At 46.1% G+C, this 26925-nt stretch overlaps 2 protein-coding genes across 3 annotated transcripts in view; one reads left to right on the top strand and one right to left on the bottom strand.

Moving 5' to 3' along the window:
- Window positions 1-17543, bottom strand: part of DGCR2 (DiGeorge syndrome critical region gene 2) — a 49049-nt gene extending 31506 nt beyond the window's left edge. For both annotated transcript variants that reach the window (XM_068412678.1, XM_068412677.1), the window contains exon 1: window positions 17282-17543. In XM_068412678.1, the coding sequence (XP_068268779.1) occupies window positions 17282-17360 (79 nt within the window). In that variant the 5' untranslated portion in view covers window positions 17361-17543. The remainder of the gene's footprint in view (window positions 1-17281) is intronic.
- Window positions 17544-25558: 8015 nt separating this feature from the next.
- On the top strand, window positions 25559-26533 carry TSSK2 (testis specific serine kinase 2). The gene has a single exon (XM_068412939.1). It carries the CDS (start codon window positions 25559-25561, stop codon window positions 26531-26533), a length of 975 nt encoding a protein of 324 aa, XP_068269040.1.
- Window positions 26534-26925: the final 392 nt, after the last annotated feature.

Below are 26925 nucleotides of genomic sequence, written 5' to 3' on the forward strand. Positions count from 1 at the left end.
ACTGTCTCTTCACCCACACAAGGTTTCCAGTTCTTCAGAAGAATAGCAAAGTTTCAAAAATATGAGTCCCACTTCTGTAGCCAAAGCCAGATATCTCACACTGTTCATAGCTATTAATGGTAACTCACACCAAGGAAGGATGAGGAATAAAGTATCTTAAACTATCACCTCCTAGCAGGACTAAAACCACGCATTTTCCACCAAGTTCAGCTACAAGCAAACAGCTGTTGGAGCAGAGGCACCGATACAACATTGGCTAAGGGCATCAACAACTGCCTAGAAGTGAAAAAATGGAAATGCGACCACGTCCAGCATTCACGTACGACATGACGAGTTATATCAGCAGTGTTGTGATTCACATATGAAATTCTAACATAAAAGGCTTTTTTTTCTTTTAAGGATCAGATGCAGTCTTTGCTATGCTACATCACAAAATTTAGTACCCTGAAATCTCATTTTAGAGCAATTAAATTCATCTGGTATTTGCTGGGAAGAAGGGAAGCAAATAGAATACTGGAAATAGCAGCAATTGTAGTTTTTGCACTATACACAGTATAAACTTACAAAATACCACCAAGTTCAAGCAGCGTGAGAACGTGAAAACACTTCTAGTAGCAAGGTGTCATTATACAGTCTCTTCACTTTACCGTGTCAAAGCACTTCTACAATGTTAACCCTCAACAATCTTGCCAACCACTGCATCCTTCTGCCAATGGTTACAACGAAGTACAGAAAAACTACACGGTTTGCCAAAGGCTACAGATAAGATGAGCCTATGAGCAGAAGTCAGCTGTCCTGGCTGTGCTTCCATGCTTTCACGACAGCACCAGGTTTCTTCCCTTAAACCCAAGCAACGTGCCGGTTCACCAGCACGCTCCTACCGGAACGAGCATCTGTCTTTCAGAAATACCAACAATTAACAACAATATATTATCTGATAACACTTCACCTGTTCTCTCTTGCAACAGTTTGTTAAAAGCTACAAATTGGCCAGAGGAAGCAAGAAATTCCTTAACTTTATATATAAAGAGGAGAAGAAAAATTGAAATCAGGTTCAGGCCATGTATCAGTTCTACAAGATAAATATATAACCCAAGATAAAACTTACTGTCAAGTGAAGGCCAAAAAATCCAATACCAATTTGTTTAGACACATTATTAGGTAATATAACCTGCTGACAAGTAACTCACCTGAAAGAAGTCTTGCCAAAGCTAGTTGTGGACCTGTAATTTGAAATTTAAAAGAAAACTTACAAAATGGTTGGAAACTTAATTAATCAAACACCAGAAGTAACAGGCAAGATTATAAATAAATTTAAACAGTGCTATACAAACGAGAAGTCTTCATCTTGCTTACCGGCCAAATACTATTTTTCTAAGTTAGGCAGTGACAAAACAGACAAGATTTTTGACTAATAGAAAAATCTAGGTTTCATACAGGAAAAAACTAATTTTTCCAGGTGGTTGCTTACACTCTTACAGAAAGGTTTTTTCCAAAGATTCCTCCAATTACATGTTGAACACCAGGTGTTTCACAGCACTCGTCATGTATTTCAACATAGGGCTCAATTAGATTTTTAAATTTTCTTTACAGCATGCTAATTTCCAGATTTTCTGCTAAGTACTCCAAATAGACATTTACAAGAAGCATCATCCACAGGAAGGACATCATGACAGATGAATAAAATACACACACATCCTGCTTTAATTTCCAGCCAGCCTCACATGTTGCACAAAACAAACACCATTTTGCCATTATAAAACGATCCAGGAAGCCCTTTCGGGTTTAATCATCTCGTGTAATCTTTCCATGTAACTGAGAACATCTTCCTTCCGGAGCCTGAGCGCTGGGCAGTCACAGCGCATCCTTCCCGCAGCAGATGCACGCTTGGTCAGCGTGCTGCCCCAGGCCTTACACTAACTGCAACCTGTATTTTCTGCTTCATTTTAAGTCTTTCAGGTGCATCTGGACCAGGACACCTCCTGCTTGTATTTAAACCGCAACTGATTTCTTATTCATCGTCCCCTTTTTTATGCAAAAGATAAGGAATAATTAGTTACTCAAACAATTGTTTTATTTGAAAAGCAGGGAGGATCTACATCCAGTATCTGAGACTACTCTTCAACACAGTAAATCTCATTTTAGAGCTTCCAGTATCAATTCAAGACTGTAATACGCACAGGAGACAAAGTGGTGACTCAATACAAGTTCACCTTGCTAGTTCAGTTTTCTGAATTAATTTGATGAGTTGGCTTTGAAACATCAAGCTTCAGATCAAATTAAGCTATTGCCTGTCCACGTTAATTTTATCAGCTACAGTTTGTTGCCCTGCAACCAGAAAGACTGCATGCTCCAACTAATTCAGCAGAAATATAGTTGTACAGATCCAGTATCAATTAATGTGGAACTGGGGCCTCACAACAGTTGCCTGCCAATGAAGCTAGAACATGTGTAATTTTTTTTTTAAATATTAGCTCTAATAGAAAACGTTTTCTGATATGCTGGGATTACACCCATCTCCTCAGAGGCAGAACAGGTAGTTTCAGTCCTGTGCTATCAGAAGCTGCCCTGTGAACAGAGCTGGGACCTTCATCTCCATACCGTAAGAAAAGCCTTGATTACTGAGCAGAGTCACAGCTCTGACCCATGAAAAGCTGTACCAGGTCACACCACCACAGGGTAAGGGAAGCAGCAGGGGCGGAAACAGCTCTCAGGAACGGGCAAAAACCAGCAAGTGGTAAAAATTACTGCCAAGTGACCAAAGTCAACTGCCCATGGACCTCAAAAAAGCACCCTTCTAGTCTACAAGCACTATTTACTCATCAAAAGACTTCTGCAAAGATAAGCTGATGGGTAAATGAAAATGCTTTGATACTGTCTTCACAGGATTATATATCCTCCTTCAATTCAAGACAGAGATATAACAGGAATTCAGCCGAAGAAATGCTACATCCAATAAAAATGCCAGAGGCCCTGTCTCAGGTAAATATAACAAACATCCCCTGTAAAGCATTAGGTGAACACATCAAAGTTTTCAAAAATCTAAATTTCAATCTTATATTTTCAAGACACTTAAGTTTACCATTACAGGAACCAGTGGAAAAAGGAACACTAGAAAGCCACATCTCTCCTAAAGCAGCAATGTATTCCTGACAGACAGAACATTCCCATTACTTATAAACCACGTTTTCCTAACTGATAGATCAACCTTGATGTCTTGGCAATTCATAATTTAAGAGGTACAGATGAGGAGCCAGAGCCCTAAACTAATGCCTCCAAAATATAAGTCTCAATTCAGGACAGTGCTTTGATACAGAGATTAAACTCAGTGACTGCAATCACTGATCATGAAAGTTTGGGTTCTTCTAGTTGCAATGACTTAATTTCTCTTTATTAAATAGATTCACCAGTCAGTAAAGTCTGATACATTAAGATATTCTTTTGGTAGCTAAGACTACAGATGCATGTTAGATTTTAGCATTTACATAGCTAGTATAGATTTGAATCTATTTCAGTTTTTAATACAAAGAAACGCCACTTTTCATTTGCTACGCTAATGGTTTGTTCTTGTCTGCTGAGCTTCATTTGTATGGAAATTGAAATTTGATCAAACGCACAAACCCAGCATTTAATGTTATTTCAATTATAAGCTATTAGTCTGAAATGCCTGTATTAGAAAAGATAAGCTCAAAGTACATGGTTTGGTTTTGTACGTAAGCTTTTAATGAACAATGGCAGTTTTGTGTGTACCTCACGTGTACTTCGCTTATTTTGGTCACATTTCTCAAGGTTGGACCTGGTAGATCCTCTGGCATCATTTTTATTTACAGACTGAAGGAAAACAAAAGACAAAAATACTTCCTGCTTTCTCAGTGTATGTCACTCATTGTCCCAAACCAGATGAACCAACCTGTAAGAAAATATTCTGTTCAGATTTCAAGAGGCAATTACAGCTATCAAAAGCTGATTAAGCATTAACAAAAACTCTAACTACAAGTGCTTAGGCCAGTAACTCTCCTTATTCAGATTTTAACTTGTCCAACAGGTCTTTATTATATTTTATACTACTAAACCTACGCACTTAAGACCTGTGCCTACATGTTGCACTGTTGCTTCATATTTTAACGCATTCAAGAATAAGTTTACTAAAATTGAAAATTGCTTTTTTCTTAAATCATTGTTTCTACATAACCTGACTCATGCTAAACTGTATGAGCATGATCAGATCCTAGCATCTTCAGCAAGAAGCCCAACTTCCTAAGTCCTTAGCTCCTGGAGATTTTGCTCGACAAATGCCTGCAAACAAGTATCAGAAACAAAACAACGAAAGGAACACCACACCAACCACTATCACAAAAACACATGCAGCTCCATATCTATGATTTATGCTCTACAGGAAGCATAACACAACCAATATTTCTCTAGACTGGCATTTACTGAAGTAACAGAAACTTTCAAATATTCTTAATATTCCCACTACAACAATACCACAATGGCTTTCCTAATTTAATCCTCTGCAGATACTCGAAAAAAACTGTCCTTAAGCAAGTCCTCTGCACTTGAAAAGCAGTTTTCATAACTTGGAGTTCTCTCAAATCCACAGGTGAAGTTCACCGGAGCAGGTACCGTATCTCACACAAAACTCTTGTAAGGTGCCTGGCCTCTGCTCATGGTGGCCAGCAGTCAGCTGCTGAACAGTTTTCAGTGACAGAGAAGCTGGCTACAAACTGTGCTTGAGGATGTTCTGACAGTCTTTGAACGGGTTTTCTTGGTTTTAACTTGTCTTTGAGGTATCACTGATCCCACGCAAAGGCTCTGCTCTCAGGCAAGGGAAGCCATATCTAAACTGTATTTTCCCTCAGCTCCAGATCTTGGAGACCGTTCATCTCCCAGCAGGTTTCTTTATGTCACTTGGTGAATCTTACTTCCATTACATGTTTTTAAATTTATCCTTATCCCCTCCACCGCTGCATTCAGTGTAGCACAGTGAGTATATACAGTACTTTACAACAAAGACACAGTAGGAGAAAAACAGACTGTGATAACACCATCTTGTTTTCAGAGAAGAAAATTAGTTGTGAAGCTCACAACTCACCATCAGACAATTATCCGTTCCATAGATGAAGTTTATTGCTTTAAGTTTCTCAATAAAATTGGTTCTGTTTACTGTTCTTCAAATTAAAAGCCTATAGAATAATTAAAATTAAAAACCTACAGAAGAATTAAAAAGCTACAGAAGAAAAGAGCACTCCATTTTCATGTTCAGTTCCACAGAAGACACAATGCTCAGCCATTCATCTGTGTTACCGAAAACATGCCTGAGCACGATCCTTAGGTCATGGAGCTTTGGTTCATCATGGCCTGAGTGAGTGCAGGCCATGAAAGCACAACGGCACATAGCACAGAGCCCAGGGAAAAAAAGGCCCCGTGCTATGCAGAGAGCCAAAAACAACCCACACCTATTCTCAGACGTAATTCCAGGTCCTGAAAATGAAGAGATTCTGAACTTATAAACCCATTTAGTAGGAATACATCAGTTCCAAAAATAAAGAAATAATACATGTTAGAGGGACCAGCATTTTCTGCGTGACCTCAGCATGCACTTTCATGAAGTGATTAAAATTGTGACAGCACTCCAGCTGAAAACTGTAAATCCTTAATGAATAACTAATGAACATTCTGTAGTACTCAGTGTTCTATCATAGTAAGTTATGCCAGATGACCCCAACATCCATCACAAGATTTCACAGCACGGCAAGGAGCGGTAGCAGTCTCCTTCCCCTCACCCCCTCATACCGATATTATACCTACACCCTGCACGAGCTTGGAACTGACCCAGTTTCGCCTTGCTCACAAGTGTCATTCTCTGCAATTCATTGTCTGCTCTTTGTCTGGAAGGCAGACTCAATGCCAGTAAGGATTTAAAAAAAAAGAAAAATCAAACCAAAAAAACCCCTAAGGCAGCACAAGAGACCCGGCATTCAGACAAAGCAACAACATCAGAGCTTCTTGAATGGGAACCTTGGCTATGATTTCCTAGGACTTAGAAAATACAGACATTGTGCTTTATGAATGTGGACACTTATTCCTAAGACTGAATCACAAAAAAATATATTTCCCAATTCCCCAGTATTGTTAAAACCAAACAGAGAACAAAACTTGCTACTTGAACTACGCTGAAAGAATACTATTAATTAGACAGCGCAGCATTCTAGACTGAAAAAGTTTCTTTTCATAGCAGTGAGGATATCAGCTAAGCAACATGCTTGCCTTTTTTCCCCCTAAGAAACGGTTATGATAGTAAGTAAACAGGCAGAAGGAAAAAGCAAAACACAGCACTGGCACAAAGAGCGCTCAGTACAAACAAAACCAGAGCCATGGGTACTTGAGAACCCTTTCCCATGGCTCAAAATTAAAGCCTACAGTTCCTCTATACTAACAGCCTTGTTCAGGACTTTGGATGTTTCGTAGAGCCTTAGGTGGGACTTAAGTGTTTTAGTACAACAGTGCCAAGTGACCTCAACCTCTGCAGCACCAAATTTTTGACCCTTTCCCTACAGAAAGCCCTATCAGTAAGTGGATCAGTGAAAGCGCCAATCACACCTCAATTAATTTCACTGAACAATTTCAAATGAGCTTGAGAAAGGAGTCAAGACCAGAAAAATACAGTGCGCAGTGCAGGTTTTGGAAAGCCTAGAGCCAGCACAAACGGAAGGAAACCATGACCACCTTAAACTTCAGAGGGCAGGAAAACCCACATGGGTTGCGCCGTTTGGCAGTTTCCAGCCCACCAGCACACCTGCGCCTCGCACTGTCACCGCGGTGGGGTGGCTTTCCAGACGGCAGCAAAGTGGTGAGTTGGGGTAACCGAACCCTCGCACGACATCCTGCAGGACTCCCAGCTTCCTCATGCCAGAGGATGTACTGTGGGTAGACAGAGGGGACATGGGGAAGACACGGCCTTATTAAATCAGTGGTGTCAGGCAAGGGTACTACAGTAGAGGAAGCACAGGGACACAGAGGACAAGCCCACTGGAGTCCAGGTTTCATTAAACCCCACTACTTATGAAACATGCCCATGGATGCTAAGGAAACAGCACTATTCCTCACACAGAATTTAAATACAGTCACGCACACAACACATTAATTCTCCCAAGAAATAACAGCAACAGAAAAAAAGTCCATTAAGAATGATTATCAGTAGTGAAACACTCAGCAGTCATCAGTTCTGTCCAGAAAAAAATCACCATCACAAACGGTACTTTCTCCCTTACAATCCGCATACCCAGGTCAGGACAGATTATCCCACATACACTACAAATATTTAAACTGACAGGACTATCTGGGTACCTCAGCTCAGCTACTTCCGGATTCCATCCCCAAACCTCACCTCAAACCTTCACCTTCTTCTAAACACATGGTTTTTGACAAGATCCTCATACTCCATTGCATCTAAATACTCTAAAATTTTTTATTAATTTACACGTACTGCTCATCTGCAGTTTTTCCACAAAGCTGGGGTTATTCTGAGAAAAGAAAAAGCATCAGGCGCTCAGCTCTGTCTTCACAACTTTTCAGCATTACCTGCACCTTTTTCTCCCAGAAGGCATCTGCACTGGTCCTTCACCAACACAATCTCCAGTACAATTCAGAGTCGCCTGTGGGATGTCCAGAACCACACAGCAGTGCCAGCAACTCCAAACAGATCAGGCTGCTAATCAGAAGTACACAAATCCCAGGACCATTTCTTTTTTTCAATTTCTGACAGTCTCTGCTCAAGCTGCTTGTTGGAAAGCCTCTAAAAAGTGATCTAGAGAAACTACTGATAAAAGTAATCCAGACAGTACTGCTGTATCTCACTACCTGATAGCTGCCTACCCAAAACTACCCCAAAAAAATAATCTAAGCATGTTAGATGAGTTCCTCTCCTCCTCCAACCAACTGTGTTCTCAGGATTAGAAAAGTACACATCCTCTCAAGCCAGCCTGGACCAATATTGTTCCTATGAGAAACAGTTTTCACTTAAGAAGAATCACCAGAGAAGGGAGGTGTACTCCCTTTGACCAGATCAACCGTACATGTTACGAAAAAAAAAAAAAGTTAAAAACCAACAAATACTCTAGAGATCAGAGTTTTCCACAGAGGAAAGAAAAAATTAAATCCAAAGTTTTACATGAACTGTATTAGTATTTTCTTTAGATCAGATTTCAACGAGAAGAATATTTAGATGAAACACGATAACAGCAATTCAAGAACTGTCAGAGCAATCAAGGCTAATTTATAGCCACCATTAGATTCAAAGTAGGAACTGCCAGATTTCAGCAGTATTAGTTAGCAAGCCCATTTACTTTCAACAAGACAACACATGTTCCTACTTTGTAGGAAAACAAAAAAGCTAATATCACATCATTTTTTTTTTTCAGTACAGGACTCATTAGTGTTTAAGTACATCCTTAAACTTTCAGCGTGCCAGCAATCACAACAAATTTAATGAAAATACACAATTTAAGGCTAAGCATGTATTTAGAATATCTTGCTGAACTAAAACACGAGGAACTGCAATAGTCTTTAACGTCAAGCAAACAGCGGACAAAATCCTACCTGTGAAATCAGATTTTTTTAACCACTTAGTTCTCCAAAAACTAACCCAATTTCTTAATTTCAAAACCAAATTAACAAGGCAGAAGCTCTCTTACAAGGCCCTAAGGAAGGTCATGGTCTTAAACAAGAAACACGGTCTTAAACAAGAATCTAACAATTCAGGGAGACAGGAAACCTGCCCATGAGCCCTATTCAAAAGCACCTCACACTAAAAAAGCTTTTGCTCCTGTTTCATTTTTTTCTTCACATCTTGTACAAGACTCGATGAGCAAGCACCTAGAACCCTTGAAAGTAAAAATTCAATATACAGAAATATTCTGAACTCAAATACGGGAAACTCGTTTTATCCTTTGCACAGTAGCTGGTGCAGCGGCTGTGGTGTCCTGCATAGCATTCCCCTGCCCAGCTGAAGCCCAACACGGCAGGAATGCAGCCAACGTTAGTCACTGCTGCGTTTGTCCACGCTGTATGAGATACTGGGCTTTATTCTTCCACGATAAAACATGTAGCTGAACAGAAATTTCATATATCAAACCCCTAAGTGTAACAGTTCTATCAGAAGTCAGCAAATAAAAGTCCAACCCATTTATAAAAAGCCACTTAACCCTTTAAGAGTAGTTTTCTCATTCCCTACACCTTCTAACAGCTCAAGTACCGCCGGCACTCTTCAGCTCTTCAACCAGCTTCTATTATGCATGTGTCAGGTACTATACTATGGAACTTGATCTTTGCCGTTTTTTAGCTGTCACATCAATAGAAAAATTACACTCAACTCCATTATTGCTCAGAAAGACACAGACGGGCACTCATACACTGTAGCATCCTTGCACCATTTCTCTCCAATCTGCTTGCTACCAGAATTGGGGGGATGATGCTTCTGATTAAGTCTTTGCACTTGGATCTCACTCCTGCAAGATCCCTGATTTTTTGTAAAGATTTTTCATAAAGATTTTTCCAAGATCTCATTAATAAATTTGTGTCACTTATTTTAATCAGTAAAGAGTAATTTAAGCGTAACAAATAATTTCATAATTTCAACTGAGAGAAAACACAAATGCAGTTTTCACCATCCCTAGATTAAAAGAAGTTGTAACATGTTTTAGAAGTTTAGCATACACAATGCAAAATGCTGCTTGGGCACAAACTCAAACCAAGCAGGTGTTAGAAGCAGGATTATTTGTTTTCTTTTGAGTGTGTAAAAGAAGACATGTTACTCTTAAGTCAGAAGAAACCTTTTTATTTGAATTGCTAAAGAAATACTAGCACAGATGAAACATACAGATACTGAAGGACAACACTAAGTTGTGTGTAAAATTCTTCTCACTCATGCAAAGGCAGCGCTTGACACCTGCCCCTGTATCACCCCAACCACCTTCCCACAGAGATCTGAGGGCAGAGCTGGGCTGGGAGAGCCACAGCCCGGGCTGGAGCTGACCTCCCTCTGTAGGGATCTAAGGACTGCGCTCACCCACTCCAGACCTCAGCTGCTGTGGTACTGCCCACTTTGCAAGGCAGATTTGAGCGTCAAAACACAAACCCATGGAGGCTTCAGCATTTCAAAGGGACACCTGAGGCTCCCTCAAGGAAACACAGTTGCAGCCAGCCCAGAACACCCAGCATCATTCTGCCAGAAACAGCACTTAATCCCATTTTTCAAATACCTTTGGTTAACGAATAATTTCACTGGGTACCCCAAGTAACTTGTGTCATAGTGGGAAAGGCATGAGGAAGCACAGCAGAGGAGGTATAAAAAAGAGAAGACAACACAGGGCAAAAAAAGTCACACAAACAAAAATCTGACAAAGAAAAATCAGTAAATTAAAGGACAGAGGAGCAGGGAACGTCCCAAGTGCAGCCACCAAAAGCTAATTCTACATTTCCACCCACCAAGCTGGCTGACAATTGTCAAACAGTAATCAATAAACAGAACAGAAGCTAAATATAATGGTTAGATCAACCAATTTGAATTTTAATTAATTAGGAAATTGAATGTTATTTTGTTTAGCTATAGTTAATGAGGCAACTATCAATTTCTATTAAACTTAAAATTGTATTTCTAAATATTCTAAATGGTAGGCACCAAACACTGATAATAACTTCCTTCGGAGTTCCATATAGCAAATATCATTAAAATGCTGTTCATCAAACCCAGAATTAGCAGGCTGACCTTTTAATACAAAGACAAAATTAAAAGTTTCACAGGAAACCACAAGATGCCAGAGGATTGCACAGTTTGGAGAACACAGGTTAAAAGTTAATCCCAAACTCATGTTTCTAAGCAACTCGGTTGCTAGAGCACTGCTACAGCTAATCAATGACTTCACCAAACGACCTCTGATTTCTCCTCGACTCAACAGGTTCTCTACAAAACCACCACTGGAAGTAAAATGCAAAGGTGCGAGCCTGCCACGCGAGGACCTTGAATGGTACGTAAACCCCTCCAGAGAGTGGAAAGCCAGGAACAGGCACTGCCAGGCACCTACCTGCACTTACCGCTGCCGAAAAACTGATGGTCTCTGACACCCGAACAGTCTTGGGAAACCAGCAAACTGTTCTTTGTAACCATAGCGTGAGGGACATGTGCACGACACTGTATTTAGACAGGAAGAATAAGCTGCAACTGCAGAACAAGCAACAGACTGGCAACTAGACTTACCAAAAGAATCTATGTTTGGAGTCTCTGTCACAGGAAATTATTTAAAATGTGCTAGACAAATACCCTTCAGGAATTGCCTGGGTTTACCAGGTTTTGTTTTGGGACAGGAAGACAGACAACCCAATCTCTTAGTACCCCTTCTAGCCATAACTTTCTATCAGTCTACACAGAACAAAAGATTAGCAAGCCTTTTCCCATCGCAGGTTAGCCCTTGAGATCACACAAGCAAAGATCAGCAGAGGCTCTCACCAAGCCTGCCATTAGCCGTGATCTGTTCCTTTTCTATCTCAAGGACTTCCTTGTTCAGGCTATCAGTGCAAGAGCCCCTGCACACACTTATTTCACTTTAAGATACAAAAAAACCTCGAGCGCCCACGTTAACCCCCAAAGGGCAGGAGCAGTGATGCCACTGAGCTGTTTCCAGGCCCTGCTCTGGCCACGCTTCAGGTTCCAGCAGTTGGACTCGGGGTACGCTGGCTCTGCCGCAGTGCGACGCACGCGAGCGCAACAGGAAGTTCTGCTAATCACGAAAGAAGTTATTTATATGCATCTCATATGATGAAACAAGACCTTATAAAAGTTGCAAGAAATCACCATGAAAAAAAAAAACCCAGACCCAGGCGTTACTCAAAGACGGATTCTAAAGGTAGTCACTACTCTTGCATTGCAATTCAACATCAAAACCAGCCCTAACAAAGCTAATTCCAGGGGACAGAATAATTCATTGAAGTCTTGGCTGGTTTTCTGACATTCACTGGGGGATTTTACATCTTTCATACTTAGTATCAAAAATTCCTCTCTCTTCAAGCCAGCTGTGCCTTCCCCCCCCAACTACTGAGAGAGAAGCAGCACTTCCACAGCCCCCTCCTGCCGCTACCGAGAGCGGTTGCAGCAGTGCTCTCTTCCCCATCACTTCTGCCACTCCGGCCTAACCTTCCTCTACTCCCAAACCTACTGCGGGGACACAGAAGTCTCATGTTTGCAAACCCTCAAGTTCTCCTTCTGTTTTATTACTTCTCAGAAGCAAAGCAATGCACGCAAACAGCCCTGTGCCTACTGACTCCTTTCTTCTCCTTTACTTTGTAGCCACGTCCAGTAGTAAACCCACTTGCACCCCAAAAATTTGGCCTTATAATTAAAATCAAGAATTACCAGTCTTAGAAGTATCAGACCTGCTAATAAGGTCTGATACCTTCTGCCTTGTCTCTCTGCTACACTGATAGCAGCCACAAGAAAGACTTTTCAAATCCATCAGCATCACTTTGCAGCTTGTTACAACAGCAGACAGCAGAGCACAGGAACACCAGGAAAAGAGTACACTAATATGTAACAGTAGGAAGAAAGAAAACCTCTAAAAACAGTAGATTAAGAAGTAAGGGGATGAGGGGGGAACATAAAACTGGGAGATAGGCCAGCCCTATTTTCAGCAAAACTAACTGAGGAGCTGTGATAAAAACCCCTTCTGCCTCTCGCACCTAGAAGCCCTCACTTGGGAATTCAGCTAAACACAAAGACAGGGACTGTAGTTAGCAACGCCATGGAACCGAATAAATATTACTCATTGCAGCTCCCGCTAAGGTAGAGACAGTGGAAAAAAAAGCAAAATAAGGGCTTCTATTTGCTTACTGACGAAGTGCCTTTAGAGCAGAAGAACGCTGGGCCCAGGTCACGTTTTATGTCTGATATATTTGGGCCTCCAATGGAATTAACTGATCCAATTCAACTAACCAAAACCAGACACGTTCAGTCACGGCACACCAGTGGATCACCTTGAAACCACGTTGATTGTGGGTCTGTTTAGCCTTCTACTCCGAGGAGCTCTGCCTTGCATTTAAGACCTACAACTTTTGACTAAGTGACAAGAAAAGGCTGGCGATTTAAACACACTTGTCAATTGTGTTGTGTCAAGATACCAACACCCCACCAGTAAGAGCACAACCGGCAGCTGCGTACAAGCAAGCACCAAAGCATACAAGCAGTTCAAAATTTAAGTTAAAGTTGTGGGGCTTCTTAATTAGAGCACTTGTGCTGGCAAGTCTTTCTAAGCATTGCCGATTAGGTAAGTTGTGCAAAATTTTTAAAAACAGAACTTGGGTAATGAAATTACTTCCTCTAGCTAGCTTTGAAGTGGAGGGAAAAAAAGCTGCAAGAACAAGAACTCAAATGGCTTTTAGCTGCCTGGCAAACGCTCTAATAAGAAAGCCTGATGACCTACATTCACAAGGCTCTGGACTAAACCACTATTACAAAATCCAATATAAAGTCTGACCATGTTTAAGTGTTTTCCATTAGCAAGCAGCAGTATCTTGTTAGAGAAATATGAAAACACGTTATTGTCTTTAGCAATGATGATCTTAATTAATCCTCTAAACACTATTCTGAAACATGTCATCCTGATCGCTCCAGACTGTTTAAGTTCCCAACGCTACGCAAAGACACCAAAACCTTTGCTCTTCCATCGTGCAATGGGATGTTAACAGAAACAGAAACTTCTTACACACTCTCAAACTGTGCTGCAAAACCGAACTCATAACAATTTACATCTCTGATGCTCTTTTGACAACCGACAGAAACACATTAGTGTTCAGAAACTCAGTCTAAATCCAAGCTAGCACCAGTACAGTTTGTTGTGACTCAGCTAACACACCACTGAAATATTTCTTCACGTAAAGACAACAGCTCTTAGCCAGCAAGTCAGATAATGTGAAGCAGATGTTTTGAGTTGTCCCGGAAAAGATATTATTAAGCCAAGCCCTACTGTGGTAAATATCCCCCAAAACAAGTGTCTGAACACCAGACAGAATCAATTCAGTAAGTGTTTAAAGGACATATGAAGTTAGTCCATCACTGTACACCCGTATACTTGGAAAAGTCTGATACATTCAGCGTCAGTTCACATTAGCAGCTTCCAAACACAAGTAACAACTCAAGGAGAAATGCCCTACTTTAAAAAAAAAAAAACAAAAAACACAACTCCTTCAACAATGCATTATAAAGCAGGCAACTAGTCAAAACAAGCAGCTTATGGTCAGAACAGTTAGAAAGGGAAAGAAGGAAACACTGGGACAAAAAAAATCCAAGCGGACATTCTCAAAGGCACAAAATTACCATTAGAAGTCCACAGGCTCAGAAAAATCTAACTGCCCACGGCACCTTCAGGAATCCACGTCTCCACAGCTAGAGCTGATCTCATGGTATGTTGGATGTACCTGACACTGTTAGGGATGGCAGTAGCGTAAAACAGACTCATGTAACCAAGAGCAAAAAATCAGGAAAAAAAGGAAATTTTAATTAATTTCTCTCCTAATTTACTAAAACCCATCTCACCCTAAATGCAGAATAAAATAGGTCCACGTAAAATCACTGCTTTTCAGCTTGCCTGAAAAGATACTACAGTTGAGGAGGCTTAAAAGAAGGTTTTATTTATCTGAAGAGCACAGCAAGCACACGGATACAAAGCTAGTGTCAAATTAACATGGAAGTACAAAGAGGTGCCTGATTCACTGGGACTGAATTGTGAAAGGACTACACATTCATCTCAGAGTACATAAAACCTCCCATCACTCTGCAGCACTCATTTGATAGCTCCAAGTACAGATTTAAGCTCAGCAAGCTGCAGGCATCCTTTCTAAACCAATAAGACAGTTGCTACAATACACAGGTTTAAAGAAGCAAAAAGAAAAACAAACATCACTAGGAAAATAGATACTAAGTCCAATACTCTTTCTGAGGAAATCCATGCACCTTCCCAAAAAAGACAAGGGAGACGTCTTCACCATTGATTAAAATGATAAATTTGGTTCTCTACTTACATGAACCAGATTTTCCCTACTTGCACCTTTCGTTTCAGGGCCAACCCATATACTATTTAATCTACTAAACAGGTGATCTATTTGAGACAGTAGATTCAAGGTATTAAACGAAGCAAGCTAAAAAGCAAACGACACTGGCAAAAAGATGTGAGGCCCCCCCTGAAGTGATGGGCTCCCTTCTGAGGAGGAAGGAGAGGCATCACCATGGACAGCTCAGCCACCACACTCATCTGGAGCCTCCAAGTAAACAGGATGGATGAGCATGTTCCAAAAGGAATTCAGGAATTCCTCACACAGCATCCAGTCCCAGCTGCAGTAATACACCCAACTGGATTACTTCACATTCACGTTCAGGAATACATATGGTTCGAGTAAAATCTGAGGAATGCATATGGAGTTGCCACAGAGGAATCCTAATGCTACAGGTTTCAAAGCCAGTGGTGTATAAGCCAAGATGATGAGTTAGGGTTTGTTCACAAGAAGGATGCTTCCACCAGTGTGGCTGCAGCACGACAAATCTCTGAGGTAGGTACCTCAGAGCACCAACGAAAAAATTTCATTTGCCTTAAAGAAGCAAACCTCAGTGAAAAACTTGTCTTCATCCACCAAGCATCAGCTGCTGACAGACTCGATATCAAACTAGAGCGACAGATGTTCTGACACTACATGGAAAATGCCATTTTCTAATTTCTAGGAGGCTACAACGCTCAGCACCAACAAGAGTTCAGGGTCAAATCTACCCATCTGTAAAAGTACGCAGACAGCTACAAATCTCTGCTGAATCCTTTCAACCAGCAATTCAGCTGTCTGTAGCACTTAGTGTCAGCTACAAAGGAAGCTGCTTGAAATCGGTTTTACATAGTATCTTCTCCCACATAAAAGCATCTAGCTGTAATAATGCTAGGTTAGCAACTCCATGTATTTTTTTTTTTTGGCTACTTAAGAGCATACCCTAAGCCCTGTATATACACCGTGCTGCCAAAAAAACAAGCTAAAACACAACAAAGCGCACACAGAGCAGTTTCAACATCGAAGTTAGTTATTCCAATAAGACTGCCTACACTGACCCAATTGTGTTTCAGCTGCACTGGGAACTTGCTGAAACACAGTTCGCTAATCCTGTTACATTTTATTAGTCTGGGTCATAAAAGTTATTTTGAAGAGAAAGAACAAGGGGATTTCAAAGTTACAATAACACCACTGTCGTTCTTACTGTCCTATTTACAAGGAAACGAGTATCACGCAGGAGCAGTCGTGCTGTGTGATGGAAGGACGGTTTCCAAACCGGCAAAGCCACTCCAGGCAGCCTCGCGCTTTGGCTACTGATGCTCTTTGGCAAAAGCAGCCCGAGGTATGTGAGGGCTCGGCCAAGCTCCAAGTGAGTTTGACACCCAAAAAGAAATTCCAGCTGAGCGATGTAGCTAGAAAAGAAGGAGTTTTCAACCTGCAAACACCAATCATTGCTTGAAAGTTAAACATCTTAACATTTTAGAGCACGATGCCCAGCATCTGCCACACAAACTCCATCACTAAATTATTTCCCTAAAAGAAGCAAAAACAGAACTAGGAAGATGACATACGAACTGAGATGCAACAGGGTTTGTTGTTTTTTTCTTCTTGGCATGATCATACGGCACTTTGAAAGTGAGATTTTGTCTTGTTTTGTTGGCACCCAAGGCCCGTAACATAAAAGCAGGTAAGGAAGAAGCACCTGAAAACTTAAGTCACGCCGCCACATTTCCACTGCTCATTAACTGCGGGGTGATGCAGTTTTCTACCGAAGTTTTCAAAGTTTAAATGAATTTTTTCACCCTCACTCACAGCCCTCTCAAGACCCAGCCCGCCAGCACGGGGGCCCGACGCTTCACCCCACGACTCGGCCGGGTCACGTCTCTTCTAATTAGTCTCCCGAAGGGGCAGAGCCCGAACCGAGCCCGGGACCGGCTCTGGGCCACGGCCAGCCCAGCGCTGGGCTCCTCCGGGCGCCCCGTCCCCGGCGGGAGGGGAACGGCACCGGCGCCCCCCGGCCCGCCCGCACCGACCTCCCGGGGCTGCCGCTCACCGGCGGCTCTCCCGGCCGACCTCCCGCCCGGGCCCGCCGCTCGCTCTCCCGCCCCGGGGGAGCCCCGGCGCCCCCCGCACGGCTCTGGGCCCGCGACCCGCCCGCGGGCTGAGGAGGGAGGACCGGCACCCCCGGCCCCACCGCCCCTACCTGGCCGCAGCGGCTCGGTGATGCTCAGCACCAGGAGGAAGAGGAAGAGGAAGGTGCCGCTGTCTCCCTTGGGCACCATTTATCCTCCGTTCATCCTCCCCCGGCGCAGCGCCACAAACCCGCGGGGAGGGACGCGAGGAGCGGCGGGAGGAGGGGTCGCCGCCGCTGCCGGGCCCGCGGGGGGCCCCCGTCCGCACTGAGCTCTTCCCCTCCGCCGTCCCCCGCCGCCCTCCGGGCGGGAGCCAGCGGCCCTGGCTGCGGCGGCGGCTGCGGCGGGACCGGCGCGGGGGTCGGGCGGCGCCAAGCTGCGGGCCGCTCGCCTGGCACCGCCGACGCACAAGATGGCGGCCGCACCTCCCCGCCGCCTTCCCCCCGCGCCGCCCCGCCCCCTCCCCACCGCGCGCCGCCAGGCCAATCGGCGGCACGGGGGCGGGGCCGAGCGCCCCTGTCTGCACACGCCCCGCCCACCTACGGGGCCGCGGGGGCCGAGCGACGCGGGGCCGGGGGGCGTCGGCAGCGGGCACGGGGGGGGCGAGGCGGCGCCCGGGACGGGGCGTTCATCGGCGGCTTCCGACCCCCGGGACCTCCTCCCCCCGCCCCCTCTGTCTCCCCCGGGGCGGCCTTGCCCAGACCCTTCCGTCCCCCCGGGGTGGCCATCGCCAGCCACCTCCATCCCCCCAGCATGGCCTCCGCCGGTGCCCTGTGTCCCCACCGGGACAGCTCCCACCGGTCCCCTCTGTGCCCCGGGCTGGCCGTTGCCAGCCACCACCATGCCCCGGGGTGGCCTCTACCAGTCCCACTCTGTCCTCACCAGGATGGCAACCCCAGTCCCCTCCATCCCCCCAGGATGGCCTCCACCAGTCCCCTCTGTCCCCCCCAGATGGCCTCCACCGGTCCCCTCCATCCCCCCAGGATAGCCTCCACCAGTCCCCTCTGTCCCCCCGCGATGGCCTTGCCCAGTCCCCTCCATCCCCCCAGGATAGCCTTCACCAGTCCCCTCCATCCCTCCAGGACAGCCTTTCCCAGTCCCCAGCTGGGGTGGCCTTTCCTGCTCACCTCCATCACCCTCAGACAGCCTTTCCTCATCTCCATAACAGCCCCAACCACCCTCCTCCGTCCCCCAGGACGGCCTGCCCCATCCCCTCCATCCCCGCTGCGATGGCCTTTCCCTGCCGCTGCGGGCACTTCCCAGCCGCAGGCACAAAGCGCTGGGGTTTCCCAGCCCCAGGTTGACCATCGTTTGCCTGCTTCATTAACCGTCTCCTGCCTGCCCATTGCAGGGTGAGACAGTCCTCAATTCCACGTCTGGAGAGGTGACAGCGACAAGCAGCCCCCGGTGCTGGGATGTCCCCACAGCCACGGCCCCGGTGCGGTGGCTCCCAGCACCACAGCAGTGCCAGAGCCAGCCAGTGTTTCCATACCTCCCAGAAACATTGTGTTCCCAGTTCCCAGGCCCAGCCAGAGAGGAAACGCATAAAGAAAACTAATTGTGTGGCTCAGATCATTTTTAATGGCCCTGAAAATGACAGGTGCCTTTAGGAATTTGACCCTGGGTGTTGCTGCATGTCAGGCCAGGCAGGGTGGTGGCTGCCCCTGCTGGGAGCCCAGCCTGGGGACGTGGCATCATCCCTGCTGCCACAACTCTGCTGGTGCTGGGAGTCATCCCAGGTGGCTTTTGGGATCAAAAGGCAGTTTTACCTTCAACGCCCACTTCCCAGATCAAGCTGGAATTTCCTCCGATGATGGGAAGCGAAGGAGCAGGGTTTGGGCAGCACCAGTGCAAGGCGGTCAACCCATGGTGGCTGCTGGGGATGAAGGGAACAGGCACCTTCCTCCACAGGGAAGTCCAGCTTTTCAGTAAAATCCTACTCAGACAGAGTCAAAGCCAAAAGCTGGGAAGCTGCCTGGGAAGTCATTGCATTTTTTTAAATTTTGTTGAACTACTGGAATTATCTTACAACAAAGTGGTTTTCACTTTTATGCTACAATTTGAAGTTTTCAAATAAAACATGGAAATTCCAGTAAGGACTATTTTAACCAGTCGTACGCTCCCGGTTCCCCTGTTAATTACTCGCTATACCCAGCGGCAAACCTCCTGGGAGGGGGGGGGGATATTCCCAAGGGATGCACAATTACCTCTACTCTCACGTTGCTTCTTTGTCCCCCCAGCCCCTGCCCAGCCGGGCACCGGCTGCCGACCTGCGGGTAGGGGGACGGGGGCTTCTGCGGGTTTTGTTGGGCACTCGCCACCCCTGGCTCCATGGGAGCTGTTGCCGTGCTTAGGTCAGCAGCGTCAGGAAGGTGCTATTTCCCAAGCTAAATGTAAAGTTTAACATGGCAGTGGAAATCGGTGCACACAAAGACCCCAGAGCTGGGAGAGCAGCAAGCGTGAGCTGCGGCTCCATTGCCCGGAGCTGTGAGCCCTTCGGGGCCCCAGGAGGGCTGTGTGGTGGGGGATGTGCATGCTTGGGGACGTGCGTGCTTGGGGACCTGCTGGAGCGTGTCACGGGCAGCTGGGGGTTGCCTGAAGGTTTAGGCCAAAACCCATTTTGCCAGCTCTCATGTGCTGCCAAATACTATCATGACCCAAGCGTCCATGGGGACTTGAAGCGTGACAACATCCTCCAGCACGAAGGCACGAGCGACAAACTCCCCAGCTTTGCTCCTCCCAAAGGATGCTGTGGGGAGGTGCTGTTCTCAGCCCAGCTACACATGCTGACCCCAGATTGATCCAGGACATCCCTTATCCCCCCCAAGCCCACGACACCCCATCACCCATGTATAAGTAAATGCCCTGTGATGCCTCCTGTGTGAGAGCCACGCTCCCCTCCTTCTCCCTGCCTTTTAACCCAAGAAAACACAGACCTCATTTCCCCACACCGCAGCCCACGGTGCCCCATCGGCTCTGAACAGAGGTGGGTCTGGAGCATGCACGTGTGCCAGGCGAGCACCACAACCTGCACGGAACCTCTGAGTAAACAGGCAATAAACGTCCCAGCCACACAGCAGCACAAAGGTGAAGGGTAAGAGGCACCCAGGCTGTGCCGTGCCCTGTAACACTGGTGCGGACTGACATTACAGGACTGTCAACACCCTGGCCGAGCCACGGGCAGGTGCGAGGCAGGGCCGCCCTGTGCAGCCGCACCAGCCCCGAGCCCCGAGGCAGAGCACCGGGGGCACCCTGATGCCCTGGGCAGAAGGGGCAAGGATGGAACGTGACAGCAAAAATGTGTTGAGCTGGCACATCCCAGGCACTCCCAGCTTCCTACTGGGAATAAGTTTCTCTAACCAGTGAGCGCAGAGCATCTGTGCCCAAAAAGTGGTGGAGAAAAGCTGCCGTGCCCGGGAGGAGCGAAGGGAAGGGGCTCACACGGAGGGTGGCCAAACCCGGCTCTGGCCCTGGCCTGACTGAGCTGGGTTGGCAGGCGGCTGCAGGGGCCAGCTGCAGCGAGCTGGGATTGAGGCAACAAACGCAAACGCTCCCCTGAGTGAGCGGATTAATTTCCTTTATTTTTGCAGAGAAGTAGCCCAGTCCTCCAAAACAACAAAGTATCTCCAACCGCCGCTTCCCTCCTGAGCTAAATAATCGGGGAAGTAGAAAGCAGCGCAGAGCCCCAGCCCTTAGCGGGACCCGCTTTCAGATGGGTGTAAAGCTGCAGCCCCTGCACCATGGGAAACACTCTTGGCCCTGAAGGTGAAGTGCAGAGGGAACCAGCTCGGGGCTCGGTGCCTTTGGGAAGTCCCGTTGCAGGCTCAGCTCCCTGCCACAACACATGGCTCAGGTGGGCCGCAGGGGATCAGCAAGGGGATAAGCTGGAGCGCAGCCTCCTGCCCCACGCAGTGCCCCCACTGCTCCCCTGGCCCCTCCGCCCTGGCTGTTGGCTCAAAGCGTGGCGTGATGGTGAGAGTCTCTCTTCTCACTTACTCGCCTCACCAAACCCTGTGTTGCTGCGTGGCTGTTGCTCAGCATTTTCTTACCTGTGCCCCACAAAGAGCAGCAGTCATCTCTGGTGTAATCCGTATTTTGGTTCTTCAAGGCATCTGAGCCTGCCTTCTCCACCTGGGTTACTGTCCTGGTTTGGCCTAAACCAGGCCAATTTTCCTTTCAGTGATTTTTACTTTCAGCTAAGTCTCCTCTAAGTAACTGCACTTTCTGAAACTAACTGCATGTTTTGCAGACACTGTCTGCTTCCAGGACTGATAACGCTCGAAGTTTGTAGTTATCACTGAGGCACCGGTAGGGATGTTGTGCAGAAAGGCTCTTGCTGTACTTGTTCTTGAGAGAAACCAAGGTCACTGCTGAATTCCTCGCTGCTTACAAGTGAAGAGCCGAAGGGGGGTCGCAGCTACAGGGGGGAGCGGACAGGGCAGGTGACCCAAAATTGACCAACGAGGGTATTCCATCCCATACACGTCATTCTCAGTATAAAGCGGGGGGATCACGAGGGTCTCGCTCTCTTTCTGCTATGGCCGGTGTCTGAAGAGGACTCTGTCTGTTTTCCTGCTGCCCCCGATCCCGATCCGTGCATTCCTGAATCCAGCTCTCGACCATCACTAGGCCAGCCTGGGCCTTCCCGGAGCCTGCCCTGCAGTGCCGGTGGTGACATGGCTGACTTCAGGGGAGCTCGATCTTGGTTTTGTATATATATTTGTTTATATTTGATTATTTCTATTATTGTTATTATACTCTTTTTCATTATTATAGTTTATTAAAACTGTTTTAACTTTCCAACCCAGAAGTCTCTCTCCCTTTTCCCTTTCCCTTTCCCTCTGGGGGGAGGGGGGGGGGATAACAGAGAGCATCTGCCGCAGGTTTAATAGCCGGCCCAGCTTTAAACCGTGACAGTTACAGCAACTCATCCCTCATCCTCACTGGCTCTTCACTAACAGTTCTTGCAACTTTCTCTTTAAGAATTACATCCTACTGTTCCCCAAATCAACCATAATCCCCCCTCCTTCCCATTCACTTATAAGAACAAGAATCTCTTGTGGTCCCTCACCTTCTTTCCTGCATGGAGCAAGGAGCCAAGCCGCAGACTGCACATACAAGCACCCACAGACTCTCCACGTGATGATGTTACAGCCCCACGTCACACCACATGGCCCCACGTCCACTGGGGATCCCACGATGTCTTGCAAGCAGCCGGTAACCCACCGCAGCCAGCCCTGCCACCGCTCACCAACAACTGCCTCTGCAGCGTCAGGAGAGCTCCAGGGGCTCTTTTGGCTGAGGGAGGAAACGCGCTTGGGCCTTGCACGTAGGAAAATACAGATATACAGGAACAGTGAAAGGAAAACAAGCCTCTGAAGAACAGGAGGAAAAAAATAATCACAAGTCATCATCAACCATTATGTTTTTTCACACTGGATTTGGCTCTGAAAGGCACATTATCTGCTAGTGCTACCATAACAAAAAAATCTGGCAACAAAGAGCCCACTGATCCCCTAACTACAGATAGCAGGGGCTGAACTGCAGCAGCAAGCAGAGACCAGACGTTACAGCACGCGTTACAGGAATAGCCCATCTGAAGAGCACTACATCCCCTCCAAGGGATCCAGTTTTATAGCATTTCACTGAAAATAAATTACATTCCCAGCAAACATGTGAAGGCCCTTCAGCCTGGCAGAATCAAGTGATTTTAGCAGGTCCATCTGGGTTAACTCACCTGAGGGCAAACACAAAACCAACACTGGCCCACAAGATATTTAATACAATCTGCTTTTAAGCACGAATTGCACAACATGGAACTAATCAATCTCAGATATCATATTCCCATTATTGCAGCTACATCTTGGTACAAGCATGACCAATTTGAAATGCCATGGAAGATGCACACCCCATCCCGCTCCTGATCCACGTGTACACCCTATCCACAGTCCCTCGAACACTGCCCAGCCTTTATGCCCACCCCATGCCCAGAAGAGAGAGCTCCTGCACCCAGCAAACGGGTAGGAATTATCTAACAAGAACATGGAGGAGGCCCGGAGGCACCAGGCTTGGGACACATGTGCTGCCCACAGCCTGCTTCCACACATCCAGCCTGTATTCCCACTGCTCTCCATGTGACAGTGCTGGTTCTTCTCTAATCCCTCCCTTTCTCTAGCCCTCCTCTCTTCCCAAATAACCCTCCTCTAATTACTATTTCCCATCGGGCCCAGTCTTGCTACATCTGTAGCCAAATCTGGTGTTTCTGATACCCCTCACTGGGTCACCTCCAGCTCCTCAGGTTCCACACCCCGGGTGGTCCCCTTGCTCCTCCTCAATCATCTGTGAAGCACAGCCATTTCCCCGGGTGCTCTCTGCAGCGGTCCAGCAGCTACCTGCTACCTGCTGTAACCCTCCATCTCTCATTTCACATCTACTCCTTTTTCCTGTTCAGTGACCCAAACTGCAGGCCAGGGCCTGATATCTGCCTGCGTATGCTAACAGACAGGTCCTACATTTCATGGAGATAAGCAGATCGTGTGATCATTATGAAATAAATGATCGGTTTTTAAAATTACCCAAGAACTTCATTGTTATTTAGCCAGTTCAGTCCTTAAAGAACATTTCTGAAAGCACAGAAACATTAGTAAATGCATTCCCTTTACATTCATTCATCAATACCTGAGAATAATTTTTTTGCTTCAAGAAAAAACTTGGCCTTCAATTATTTCTGAACTAAAAAAGGCAAAAATTACTATTTTCTTGCAGTCACAATTCCTAGCAATGCCATGTTGATCAATTGATTTGTACAAGGTGCACTATAAAAATCAAGTCCCTTGGAAGGGTTTTTCACAGTCAGGGATGTGAGTTTTGGAAGCGGCAGTGGAAACCGGGTAAGAGGAAGCTGTCCACCATCATAAACAAGGCATCACACACCCCAGACCGCACAGAAGGCTGCAGGCACTGCTCAAAGAGCTGCATAAGAACTTCCATGGATGTTCCCTGGGTAAAACATCACCTGATTACAGCAAATGTCAAGGCTGCCAAGCGCTACACAGGGTGTCTTGTACTCAGGCGTGGTGCCAGAAGCGTACACATCTGGCTACGCCTGCTTCCTGCTATAAGGTGCTTTGTGCTTCTCCAGGCTGGATCACACCGCACAAGTGCTCATCCCACACTCAGAGGTCAGCTCACACTGGAGCAACCACAGCTCTGAGTGTAGGCTATGTATGGTTAAAACTGCTCTTGGGGTTTTTTTTTTTGGCTAATTATAAAAATAAGCCAAAAGTTTCAAAGAACGGGAGAAAAACCCAAACAAAAGCCCCAGTCTGGCTGTCAGAAGTATCACTTCTTCAGAATGACACTGTCATCTGTGCTGGCGGATGAAGCAGGATCGTCCCTAGCCCCTCTGTGCTGTGATCATCAAGTCTTTGGAGTCACACAAACATGGCAGATGTAAAAACAAATTTGAAAAATCTGAAATCAACACAAAAGAAAAAGCCCCAGAGGCTGATTACACTGAAGCAACCAACATACAAAACAGTAATCCTCTGAGCCGTTTGGAGGAAGGTGGTGGTGTGAGCCTTTCTCAAGAACAGCAGAAGCTGGAAGTCAAAACGTAACTCCCCTACTGAGGAGTTTGCCAGCTGCAAAGCCCACAAAAGCAGCCAGTCATCAGAGCTACAAAATGGAGGGGCTGGATGAACAACAAGGAAATGAACTTAAGAGACGCCACATCCTTCCCCTAACAAGCCCATGAAAAAAAAAAAAAAAACAAAACACAAAACATTCTTGAACACAGCCCTGGTGAAAACAAGAAAATCAGCATCGCATCCCTTTTGAGGAAAGCTGGCTGAAGAGGTGCAATGCCACCATACACCAGAAGCAAGTCCACGTGGGGCTTGAAAGATTATCTGAGACATACAAAAAGACAGACAAAATTTCACCTGCCTGATACGTGAATAAATATAAAAAGACTCAGGTACATTTTAGGAAAGAAAAACATTTAAGCTACTTCCATTCTGTTAGTGAAACTAAATATAAAGATCATTTTATGAAGAAGGCAGAGCACAACCGATGTCTCTCAGCAACTTGATGTTAAGCTTTGCCCTGGATGCCATCATCCCGTTGCTTTATAGCAGGACTGAAAGGTCCTTCCAAGTGCCCTGCGCAGGGGCGGCTGCCTGTGACATCACACAGGGGCCAGTGCAGGGGTGCCCACCCTCCCGGGGTGCCCACTCGCCCACCGCACAGCACCAGGTCGGCCACCATGGCGCACAGGCACACCACCTGCCACCACGCTTGATACACAGCCAGCACCAACTCATGCAGCTTTCCCCAGCTCTCCCACCATGGATGATGCTGTGGTGCTTGGAAAGAGAGGCTACAGCCTGAACACCACGCTAGGAGAAGGCTCTTACGGCAAAGTGAAATCTGCCTACTGCAGCCGGCTGAAACGCAACGTGGCCATCAAGATAATCGACAAGAGGAGAACTCCTCGGGACTATCTGGCAAGATTTCTCCCCAGGGAAATAGAGACTTTGAGACATTTGCGCCACCCCTCAATCATCAAAACCTATGAGATTTTTGAGACAGACGCTGAGAAAGTGTACATTGTGATGGAGCTGGGGAAAAAGGGAGACCTCCTGGACTACATCAAGGTCACAGGAGCTATGAAAGAAGACGTTGCTCGCGTCAAGTTTCAGCAGTTGGCTTCTGCCATCAAGTATTGCCACGACTCAGACTTCGCTCACAGGGACCTGAAATGTGAGAACGTCCTTCTCGATGAAGACCTCAACATCAAGCTGTCAGACTTTGGCTTTTCCAAATCCTTGGCTCGGGATGAAAATGGAAGTGTTATTCTCAGCAAAACCTTCTGCGGGTCTGCTGCGTACGCAGCCCCTGAAGTGCTACAGGGCATCCCTTGCGACCCCAGGATTTCTGACATGTGGAGCCTGGGTGTCATCCTGTATACAATGGTCCACGCTTTCATGCCATTTGATGACTCCAATGTCAAGAAAATGATCTGTGTCCAGAAACAACACAGGATTCCCTTCCCCAGCTCAAGAGACCTGACTGTAGAGTGCAAGGACCTCATTTGCCACTTGCTTCAGCCTAACGTGTCTCAGAGGTTTTGCATAGATGAAGTTTTGAAACACTCGTGGTTGCAGACTCCAAAATCCACAATCCCTTCCCCTCTGCCAGCTGCAGAAGACGGTGAGTGTTCCCAAAACCTGCATGAAGGAAAGTCTGAGCCCAAGCAGCAAGCCAAATCCCATTGTGCAGAAAGTGAAGGAGAACAGAAGGAAACGGGATCCTCTGGCTGATTTTAACAGTATCACAAAGCTGGGCTAACTTGTGAACTGCTGGTTCTCAACTTCAGCTTCTCTGGACCCTTTCAGCAATACTCCTCATCTCTTGCTTTACAAAGTAAAGCAACAGAAGACACAGTACATCTGCTGAGGTAAATAAACAGCTTAACACTATTTATGCTCAAAAGACCTGTCTGATATGGTTTGCGGGATGAGAAGTTACTGTCAAAACACATTGGAAAGTTTCTTTCAGTGCTGCTGACACTTAACAGCTCTTACACTCAGGTTTCTCAAGTTCCGGCTGCAGAATTCACATGTGCGTCAACGACATTTTGGATTCAGTAAGGGGGCAGGTTATTAGGAAGTGTGAACTGATGTCTGAAACTGTATGCATACTGTTTTCATAA

The sequence above is a fragment of the Nyctibius grandis genome, chromosome 14, assembly GCF_013368605.1.
Source record: "Nyctibius grandis isolate bNycGra1 chromosome 14, bNycGra1.pri, whole genome shotgun sequence".
NCBI classification, from domain to species: Eukaryota; Metazoa; Chordata; class Aves; order Nyctibiiformes; family Nyctibiidae; genus Nyctibius; species Nyctibius grandis.